Source organism: Myiozetetes cayanensis, unplaced genomic scaffold, assembly GCF_022539395.1.
Source record: "Myiozetetes cayanensis isolate MyiCay16 unplaced genomic scaffold, myiCay2020 scf6-25, whole genome shotgun sequence".
Lineage (NCBI taxonomy): Eukaryota > Metazoa > Chordata > Aves > Passeriformes > Tyrannidae > Myiozetetes > Myiozetetes cayanensis.
In genome coordinates, this window is record NW_026087853.1 from 22,290,921 (window position 1) to 22,302,490 (window position 11,570).

The following is an 11,570-nucleotide window of genomic DNA, read 5'->3' on the forward strand; positions in this document are numbered from 1 at the left end:
AGGTATCAATTTTTTCTTTAAAAATGTCTTATATTTTAGAGGGCTTCTAGGGTAAAATGTCGCATTTGATCAGACTAATATCACATGACTTTTGCTTTTCTTTTTGGTAAATTGTCTTTGTAAATACTTTTTTGGACTTGGATTCAGCTGAAGACTTTGGTATTACTTTGCCTTTTGAAGTAGTGTTTGATGATGCCTTCTAAAACTCAGATCTATTTTCTATGCTTTTGTATCTTGCACTGTCATAATAGCTAGAATTGATGGGCCTAAAATCTAAAGATACAGAATAATAGTTTCCTTTACTGTATCACAGGTAATTTTTATATTTCTTTCTAAGATCAGGATTAAGACTGTCCATCCTCTGGTAACAGAAGCTGATGTTGGGAATATGAATCTTCCCATGTTGCTTCTGCTTCACCTTTCTGATGATGTTGCATGTTTATAGGAATTTGGTCAATTTGTTGCTTTTTTCTGACAAGCTATCAGTAGGAGCATCAAGAGCTGTTGAATATTCTACTAGGTTGCTAGATTTTGTTGTCAGTTTTTTCCTCCACTGCCCTGTTTGTCACTGCCAGCTGAAGAGAAAGATCAGTCTCTTTGGAGGTATCTGCATTACTGTTACCTGATTCTTTATTTTTAACCTTCTGTTTTGAAGTGCCTTCAGTTTCTTTTCCCTGCAGTATTTTATCAAGGCTTTACCGAGGCCTTTTTTTTATTATGGAAGCTTAGTTCTTCTCTGCAAGCAGTTTTTACCTTCCATTCTGAAACTCCACGTGTCTTCCAAATGGCCAGTTTCTTCAGACATTTTGGTACCTGTTAAACCAAAGCCACTAGATGAGGGGTGAGGAGAGAAAGGTTGGTTTGGAGTCAGTTCTTGAGACTCCCCAGGTTTCTGATTATGTTGATCATTAAAAATATCCTGACTGAAATCTTTGATGTTGTTTTCGTAAAAACCCAGTGGGTCATTTTTATTCTCTGGTTTGTGAATTTCCTCTTTTACATCATTATCCATTTTGAAATGGCTTTTGGATGCTGAATTTTGTTCTGCATTACAACCTTGGTCTGGTTTGTCTTTCTCAGATGTTATAAGACTAAGACTTGGTTTGCTGCCACATGGAGTCTTCTTGATGCCCAGATGATTATTTTCAGTTCCTGGTAGTTCCCCATAACTCTGCACTTGCTCTTCTTTGGCTGTTGAACTCTGAAACTTCAGTATGTCTGCAAAATGACTGAAAGAGAAGAAATGGCTCTGTTCTTCAGATATGTCGGGCTTTTCTTCTGTATGTTTTATGTCTGAGGGATCACAATTTGGAGGTAGGCTAGGAGAAGAAGAAATCTGATCTGATGCAATTGATTCATGTCCCTGTTGATTATCATGTGTGTCCACATTATAATCAATAAAACTATTATATATATTTGTATACCAACCTGACTGGCCACTTCTGCTTTCTGACTCTTGATTTCTCTCTTCAGCTTCAGTGTTTTTCAACAGTTGGCTTTCAGATACCAAGTCTTCTTCTGAACTATAAGGTTCAATTGGCTTCTCTTTGTCACTTGTTAGTATATCAAAAGAGGATTCTGTGCTATTTGAGGTGCTTTTGGTGTCATTAAGAGTATGTACGCTTGCTGGTGGTATCTCCTCAGGATTTGGCCTGTTACTGTGTGAATCTATTATTTCTTGTGCATAATTCTCTTCGTCTTCATCTGTCACTGCTTTAGCTGTCTCCTTTAATTCTTTGTCCATATGTGATTCTTTCTGGTCTAAAGTCTGCTCTTCCTCATTCTTATTTGCTTCATCCTTTGTTTCTCCATTTTTCTGGTCCTCTCTAGCAATTGTATCTTTCTCAGCATGGCCAAAATTAAGAACATCACTTAAACCCAAATTAAACCAATTTGATTTGGATTCTTGACTTTCACTCTTTTCCTCTTCTGACAGTAACTCTGGTGTTTCTTGTTCAGTATTGGAATGCTCAGGCACACCAGAAACATCATGGATTTCTGGATCATTTTTTTCTGATGCCAAATCTACATCTTCATTCTCTTCACCAAAATACAGAAAGTTCGTCAGTCCACCTTGAAACCAACCAGGTGCTGGGGGTTCTTGTTCCTCCTTATCATTTGGCTCCTGTACGTCATTTTCATCTGTTACCATTATTTTTCTCCCTTGGTATTTGTTTTCTTCTAAAGACTCAGTAACAACTTCTAAGGGCTCTTCATCATTTTTACTTTCTGTGGTGAACCATCCTGAAATCCAGCTAGACTGAGTTTGAATGGGTTCTAGTGGGAGACTATTTTGCATTTGTGGCTCTTCAGTATCATCTTTTCTAGCCAACTTTTTGTTTGCAGACTCTTGAGCTCGAGTTTCCTCAGAATCATTTTCAGAAACTGATTCAATTATTTCTTCGTTTTGTATGGAGTCTTTTGTATAATTTAAGGCTTCATTTTCATGCAGCTTTGGTTCTGCATCAGACAATGAATATTCACTTTCTCTGTTGTGATCATATAATGTGCTATCTTCATTTTCAAAAACATACTTATCTTCATGAAGACAAAGGAAATCTGTTTCCTAAAAGAATAATATTAACTTTTAAAATAGTTTAATGTGTAATTTTCTATAGCACTGTGTAGCACAGCAATATATATTCTCATTCTTTCTGTATAGTTATAAATTTACACAAAGAACTATAATTAATTGTATTATTCCTAAGGGTTCTGTATCATGAATTATATAAAAATTTTAGAGGACAATAACCATGCAAATGGAGCAATTGTAAAAACAAATGTTTTGGATTATCTGGAATAAAATATGCATCAACACTTGATTTTCTTACCAGATATTAGATTTTCAGTTGCTGTAAACTACACTGGAAAATCTGGTGATGTTGATTTACCTTAGTGAGCACTTCAACTTCTTCTCCAATAAAAGTTTCCTCAACCTTCACAGCATCTCTTGGGAAGTATCCAAAATCCTTCCCTTTCTGTAAAAAATATAAAAGGAATGAGAGCATTTAAACTTCAGTGATAAATATGTTAGGTGCTTGCATATGTCCTAGAAAACCATGGATGAGCAATACGTTTACAGAACTGCCCCCATCCCCTTCATTCTGTTTCATCAGAAGATTGGTTTAATTTATTTTTCCTTCACAGAAATGTTCCATTTGCCATTTCAGAAAGCAAGGGGAAGTGTATTACTCCATACTGTTATTTTCTGTGTTATTTTTATGAATATCTCTTTGTGCAGAACCCAGGCAGTAGCCTTTGAACTGTTTCAGCTGAAGACAGTGTTGTGTGCGCAGATGGTCGCAACCAGCTCCTACTAAAATTGGCTCCCATTGTCCCAAGTGGGAGAAAAGTCATGACTTAATAACTAATGACCCGTAGTAAGTTACAAGAAAAGTAGGATGTGACATTCAGGTACAAGCAGCTGAAGAGAAAATGGCCATGAAGATGGCAACACTGCAGAAAATAAGTTAATGATAATGTCCAAAAGAATCAAGTAAGGGTCCTTCTGGCCAAGAAACCAACAGCTAGCTTTATATGAAATCATTGCAGATAGCCTTTAATGGAGGAATAGATTGTGGAAGGCAAGGAATAGTGAGGTACCTGCAAAGATAATCCTGAAAGAAAAAAAAGTAAGACAGAATTTAATTGTTAAACAATAAATGTGAAAGATCATTTATCAACAAGAATAACAAAAAAAAAATGAACAAAAACCAACAACTTTTGAAGTACTTCCACAGTTTTACTAGCAGTAAAACTTGATTTGGATAAATGCATCTATTCCTTCTCAAATGGCTGTTCTAACTGTGTTGTCCATTGTTCCAAATCATTAAATATGCATGATAACTTCTCAGTGAACTTTCCTTAAGCACTGACCTGTGAAGTCAGGTCCCAATACTGTGTTTCTTACCTACCTGTAGGTAGGAACCTGACCTGATAGACCTGAGGGTTTTTAAGGGAACCAGATGAAATCATTACAGCCAAATGATAACATGAAGGAGTCAGAAAACTTGTATTCTCATCTTGACTTTGTTTCTTCATGAGCGATCTTTGCCAAGATTTGATTTTGCCTTTCCGTATAAAGATAGCAACAATGACCCATCTCCCAAATACTGTATTGATCCAGGACTGGTTGACGTTACAAACAAGGTAGAAAATCTTTAGAAGCAAGCAGACTGCAGTTGTTATGCTATTATTACACTACCTAAAATGTTTACAGGGAAAGTCTTTCGGATTGAAGTACTTACACTTCCAGTCCACAGGTTTTCATTTTCCCTGGAAAGTTTGGAGTATACCATTATTTCTTCTCCTGTTTTGAAGTTAAGATACCGGCAATCGGGCCCTAAATAGTCTGTAATGGCTTGAACTCGGCTCATTGCCTCTGGAATAATATGTAGAAAAAAGGAAACAAATAAGTATAGCTGCCATTTTGTCTGAAGTCAGGTTACTGAAGAAGTCCGATATATAAAATACTGATGTATTAACAAACATTTTAATGTATGTGCTCTGTTATTATACTAATCAGTTTGTATCATCAAGTGGAAAGCAACTAACGGGAAAAGCAGCCCTATCCTGTTTTCTTTCCTATTTACTGCAGACATCAACTGGAAAAGCTCTTGTCCTATGTGGACATTTTCCAATGTTTGCTCAGCCAAAGTTTCAATGCTTAAATGTCTATGCAGAATTAGCAAATTTAACTACTAAAGCTGGATCTGAACAGTTAAAAAGTATTTCCCAGACACACTTATAATTTTATATTTTAGAAATTCTAAGTTAAATCTAGTATTATTTCAGGGATTTTGTCCTCTATTTATCTTATGAAGGAAATAAGTAAATTTAAGCAATATAAATCTTAAACACATTGTTAAGACTAAATTTTCCAATTCAGGTGGAATTACTTTAAATTTTCTTTGTCTCCACCACTGTCTCCCCACAGAAAGCACTGTTGATGTGCTCTGGTCAGTTTGGAGCCCATTCCACGTGCTGTTCCCCAAAGATAGACTTCTCTGAACATCCAGAACCCATGGAAGTTGGTATGGCTCCACAAGAAAATAAAAATCCATCACCAGAGGAAATCTAAGGTCTCTTCCACTTCAGGAAAAGCTATCTACATTGAAAATGCAACACTTAAGGCTGCCAGCCCGAGGGAAACAGCGTAGAATCAGCTTCATATAATTATGACAGGTTTCACAATGGTAATCGATGGATAATAAATGGGACATTATTTGTCACTGATTCAGTGGCTCTGCCTCCCACAGAGCTATTTACTCCTCAGGAACTACATAGCTATTTACAGCACTTCATGTTAAAGAAGAAAAAATAAGTAAAGAGGATATATTAAGAGAGTATTTTTTAAGAAGGATTACAAAAAAAATCCCAAACCAAACAGCTTGCTTACAGTAGAAAAAAAAGGGTTTTGCAGGCAGAATAGGCTATGAATGTACTATAAATACATGTTAGAGTCTTCTTTTTCAGTTTAAAATGTACTCTTTTTATTTTATTTATATTTTTTAATTTTATTTTGTACCTGTAAAAAAAAGAGTTAAAATACTTTAAAGTTGTTTTATACTGCCCATTTTGGGAAACCTGAGAAACATTAGCTATTCAAATGTATTTTTACTGAACTTTGATCTATATATCCTTACATAGCAATCCAGCAAGTATTTTTTTTTCTCTTTTTGTTTTAAAAGTTTAAGCCTATTGCTCATAAACTTTGTATATTAACAACAAATATTTGCTATGGCTACTTATTTTCCACTCATTTCATTGCTAATTTTGAAATTATGGTTTGTAGTAGCTGCATATACACCACAGACTCCTTCTGAAAAAAACCAAATTTTTACTTACTCTCACATTCCGGATCACCACACTTCTTCCATTCTGAAAGTACCTTTGTACTCTGCACACTTGCTGAAAATGAAATTACTAACAACAGAATTCTCTGGTCCAAGATCCTTGACATTTTAGATTAAATACAGAATGCACTGAAATTGTGGAAACTGCATAGATGTGCCGTTAGCAAGAATATTCTACATTATTTTTCTTAGCCTAACAAAACAGTGCAAGTAAATTTACAATCCTATTTTCCTTCTCTCATCTGCTTAAACACTAAGTACACTATGCTAACCTGCTAACAATCTGCAGAGTCAGACGTCCTGATTATACACATGCGTTAATAATTAACTATGTTCTGATAGCTAGGCTGAGGCTTTGAATACAGAAACTAGTTCTGGTCACATCAATATTTAGCCTCTGTCAGACAGATTCTTCTGTTCTGCATTTGTAGAAGATTGTGCTTGGGGAAATATGACAGGAGTTGTATATTAGGATTATTTCTGGATTATGAATGCCTTTTTAATGTACATCTTCCATCTGATTTTAAGATGGTGTGGGATGATGACCAAGCAGCCAGGCAAGGGCTGAGACAGCCTACACCATGTACCTTTTACATTATCTTTGTGGATGGAACTCTACATAGCTAATGCCAAGAAAGGATGAGTTGGCCAAAGGAGGAGGTCCTGTGGGGGTAGGATGATCCTGTTTTGGCTCTGAAGAACTGAACAGAACAAAGTCATATGACCAGAGCTTTGAAGGACACTGTGGCCAAAAAAAGTAACTTTTGTCTGATTAAGGGTTATTTAAGTATTAAAATGCATATCCTGCACATGCTAGTAAGATTACTTAAGTACATGCTACCATATATATGACCATATTACTCAACTCTCCACCTAGATTATGCTACATGTAAAGATGGAGGAGGAGAATAAGACTGGGCTGTATATAAGGAGGGTAGAAGTTTTGTTTAGTTAAGAGGAAGACCTGAAAAGATCTGGGAGTCACTTGACAGGCTACTCTCCTCTCCCTCTTCACCAGCAGGGATGTCTGCTTAGTAAACTTATGTGTAGGATTATTATTATTACCTGGGCGAGCACAATATTATTGTTATTGTTAGAGCTCTATCACAGCTAGTACATTTATCAACAGTGATTCCAAATCTGTGTTTCTGTTGTTTCAATAAACAGTACTATGTGTGAATCTGGGACAGTAAAGGTTCTTATTGGACACAATAGGACTGTAGTTTTGGATTGGTAAATTAAACTATTCATGAACCTGTGCTTGTGAAAGTTCTTACTGAACATGACTATACTGCCAAATCGATTATAATCATAAATTAAGCCAAGCCACATCCAGACCCTCTGATCTCTAAGGACCAGATGGAATGCATGGGGGGGGTATTTTCTGCCGAATTTCTATACTCTTAAATGAATAGATGAGCTATCAATGTTATGCTTATATTGATTTGCATGATTGCTAATATAGCTGCTGACAGTTTCCTAGCTTTTTTTTGTTTGTTTAATGAGCTATATTTTGTGTGCACTCATACATTTTAGATACTTTGTAGCTGGTCATTGGGAACTCCAGAGGTTTTTTTCCACATACACTTTTGGAGCTTTCTCATGCATTAGATGCTAAGTAAAATCCTTTAGCATGGGGAATACTTACTCAGCTCCAAAGTCTTTTAGAGGTGCTTGGCAGTTTTCAGGCTCATAAGACAACTAGAAAATCCATATGCTACCATAAGCAAATGACATGTCCTGTTTTTTAAAGAATACCCTCTTTCTTAGCAATCTGTTATCCAATATGGAGTTATAAATAATATTTTCTCAAATACAGGTTACACTTTAAAGTAGTAATTATGCAGAGAGCTGTAAAATGTTTATAATGCTGTGAAGTTGTACTATAAATGAAATCTTGCAGATAATCATAGAATACCATGTTGGAAGGGGACCTCAAGGATCATATGGTCCAACCTGTCTTTGCAAAAGCATAGTCTAGACAGGATGGTCCAGATGAATCTTAAAAGTGTCCAGCATTTGGGCATACACCGCTTCCATGAGGAGATTACTCCAATGGCCAATCGTTCTCATTGTGAAACATTTTCCTCTTCTATCTAATCAGAATCTCCCTTGGATTAACTTGTATCCATTGTCTTTTCCATGTGACTCCTTGTAAAAAAAGGAGTCCCCATCTTCTTGTTTGCATTAGAAGCAAGCTTTGCTTCAAAGGTTTTCCTACACTTCTTTGGTGACCTAAACACAGTACATCTTACCAACAAAAAAGACTTCACCTTTGCCACTCTCCTGCATGAGGGAGCCTTTTCTCTCTGCCTTCTTGATAGCACCCAAAGAATCTGCATTCCTTCCCAATCTGATCTTTGCAGTCATACAGTTCCTACTAGGCCTGCCCCTCCTTCAGTCCTGAGTCTGACTCATGTAGAATTTGCTGGTTTCTCTTTCCCCAAACCCAAGCTGTATTCTAGTTGCAGCACAGTTTCCCCTTCCTCCTGCTCTGTAACTCAAACCTGCCAGACACTGGTGCTTAGTCTGATCTACTGAGCCAGCAAAGAGAGGGTACAAGGTGAGCCACGGTCACATTAAGCAGCAGTGGCCTGCAAACAGAAACATCACAGCAGTTGGCATGTCCTCCAGTTGCAATCTAACACTTTGGCCCCTTCCTTTGCCACATGATCTGCTTGTCAGACAGGCCTATCCTATGACCTAGTACACCAGCTGACTCTGCTGTTAGGCAATGCACTGGGGTGCCTTGTGCACCAAGGAAAGTACACTATAAACACCACCCAGTCACTCCTGACTAGCTTTAATGCTGCCCCATCCCCAGCATCAGCATTCCCTCCCTTGAAGCTTGTATTGCTTAGTGGCTGAGTGATCTGGGACCTTCCCTGATGTTCTCTACATTCATCTGTAGGATGTGAGAGGATGCCAAATGGAATGCCAAGCAGCTAAGACATGACAAATGTAAAGGAAGCTGCTAAGTAGGAAAGTAGGACAGATTTGTTTGTTTGTTTTTTTTTTCATACCCAAGTCTCTACGGGACACATTGGTGAGAAGGAACATACAAGAAATTTGTATTGGAACTCTCTATATGCTAAGTGTAAAACAAATCAAAAGAAAAAAAAAAAGACAGCATTTTTATCCAACTGGTCAGAAGTCTTTCATTGTGTTGCACACCTACCAGGGAACACTGGGAGAAAACCCAACAGTGGGTCTAGAAAGGTTAAGAGTCCCTTTTTGAACCTGGCAACATGGAGCTCCTTCACCTAAAAATGGAAAAGTCAGGTATTCTGACTTTTCATACTTAAGCAGGTTTGTGTGGGAGAACAATCAGACCCACACCTTGAGATCTGCACATTATTACTGTATTTGTGAAAATAGTTCTGAATAGCTCTGACTACAGTTTCCTACGGATATCCAAATTTAGTTTCAAGTCTTTACATGGAGGTAAAATAAATAGCTCATCCTAGCTACTCAGTTAAATCTACATCTGAAATTTTCAAGTTATTATGGGCACTGCTCATTGTGTAGCTTAGTCTCAACAACCATTCTTCAAGGCTTAAATGCTGATGAACACTGCTCTGATCTCTGTTATTTGTTCCTCTAGTAACTTCAACAATAAGTCATATTTATATCAAATATTCTTTGCTTCTGGGTGTAAATCCTATACTTGCATATGCTATACAAGCATAACTTCTAATCACCTTTGGTTCAAAGTCAAAGATTCATAGAGTTTATTACAGCTGGCTTCCAAAGGACAAAGTCGAAAGCTTTATAGCAGATAGAGGGAGACTTCCATTAATTTTTGTTCTGTAGAACTGAAGTAATGAACGTGAGTACTTTTGCACGTTAAAAGACAAACAATGATAATGAAAAAGAGCTATTTCCAACAGCTTTCATTAGGATGAAACTATTAACTTTTTACTTGCAATGACACCTTAGTGACTGTAACTACTGAGCTAGAAAGATAGACATCTCTTGTGGCTAAAATTCCTATGGCTCTTATACTAAAATTCACAGAATGATCAACTCAGAATTAACAGTGTAATTTAAATAATCTGAGTAGTATGGCACACTGGATGGCTCTTTTAAGACATGGCTTGGTATAAGTAAGGGAGATGTTGCATTTCCTACACCACTCAGTGTCTGCATTAGTAATAAAGATCCCAAAGCAAATTAAAAGTTGGTAAAAGGTCTCCTAATACCTATTTTATAATAAGAACAGTATATACAGCATCTCTATGCTTTTATTACAGCATCAAAGGGTTCCTTACAGAATACAGTTTCACAGTATAGAATACTGCACTAATATATGTAAGAATATAGCCCACAGAAAAAGCACTTCAACAATATAGTTCTCTTGACTTAGGACGTTTGGCTGAAAATACGGATCAACTTTTACATTGGATCGAGTGTCATGCCAAAAAGGTTTTTTTGAACAGTATCTTTAAAAAATAAGTCAAAGGAAGAAAAGTAGCACTAATTCATGCTTCCAGTTAGAAAAATATAAACAGGTTGACAGTCATTCATCATCCAGACTTAAACCAACTTTTTCACCTATGATAACAAATAGCAAAATAAAGCTTCCCTATTACAAAAAGTTACAAACGTAACTCACAGTGCATTTCTAGAAAATCATAGAACCTCTGACTTTTATAATTTTGCATCTTCAGAATACATTTCCAAGCTTTCAGTGCCTCACATTTTGCCATATAATAGAATACTGTCACCTAATAACAACTGCCTGAATGAGAGGAGAAAAAAAGTCTGAAAGAGCGAAACACAGGTCTCTGTATATTACTCTCACACCACTAGTCTCAGAGAAGTACTTCTTTGATCAGGGAAACTAATTTTAAAGATCTTGGGCATAAATAGAACAAATGTTTGCCCTGGTATACCACAGTAATTGCTAAAAAATCAGTAGCTGAACCTGAATCTTAAAATTGTAACTGGGACCTAAAAACAAGATCGTTACTTTCCTGAGAAATAAAAGATGCTCTATATATCTATTTGCAAATTTACTGGTTTCAGAAATTAACTTTGCTGGAGGGCGGTGTTCAGTTTACTAATATCTACTTTCTCCAGGAAAATTTATGTTCAGGTTTCCTTTGAATAAAATATAAAGAAGTTCCAAGCACAAAGACATTGCCTTAAGTAAAGGTGCAGGAATCTGAAGAGGTATACCTTTTATGTAAAGTCATGTTTCCACTTATAGTTAATGAACCATCTGCATAAAATCTATGCTGACAAGGACTCCAAGTGGAGCATCATGGAAAAAACACATTCTTGGAGACTTCCACTTCATCTGTGCATCAGGACCGAAGAAAATTATAACAAGTACAGAGTCAGTGCATAGTATAAAGGCTCTAAGAAAATGAACCAACTGGCATTTGAAAATATACTTAAAGCTAGAAGGGACCATCTGATGGAAGCACTCCACAAGACAGGTGTAGAGCATACATGGTATGTTCTCTACTCACATGAAGTATCTCTACTCCTTTCTTAGAAAAGGGGAAAAATGTTGTTCCTTGTTCTACTTGAGTGAAATGAAAACAAGGTGTTCTTCCTTTGATCTCAACTCACCACTGAGTGGTGGTGGGGGAAATTTAATAATTTCCTGCCCCATGCTATCTGCACTAAATACTCGGAAAATAAATCCTATTCCATCACATTTAGTCTTGAAGTTGTCAGTTATTTCTGTGGTCTCGCCTATCCACA

At 36.6% G+C, this 11,570-nt stretch overlaps 1 protein-coding gene across 5 annotated transcripts in view; it reads right to left on the reverse strand.

Annotated features, from left to right (window-relative positions):
* Positions 1-6,127, reverse strand: part of MIA2 (MIA SH3 domain ER export factor 2) — a 42,267-nt gene extending 36,140 nt beyond the window's left edge. For 2 of the 5 annotated variants that reach the window (XM_050334848.1, XM_050334846.1), the window contains exons 1-4: positions 5,848-6,127; positions 4,248-4,381; positions 2,892-2,978; positions 754-2,566 (exon numbers count right to left, since the gene is read on the reverse strand). In XM_050334848.1, the coding sequence (XP_050190805.1) occupies positions 754-2,566; positions 2,892-2,978; positions 4,248-4,381; positions 5,848-5,962 (2,149 nt within the window). In that variant the 5' untranslated portion in view covers positions 5,963-6,127. The other 3 variants (XM_050334849.1, XM_050334850.1, XM_050334851.1) reach the window with 3 other exon arrangements.
* Between the last annotated feature and the right edge of the window lie 5,443 nt (positions 6,128-11,570).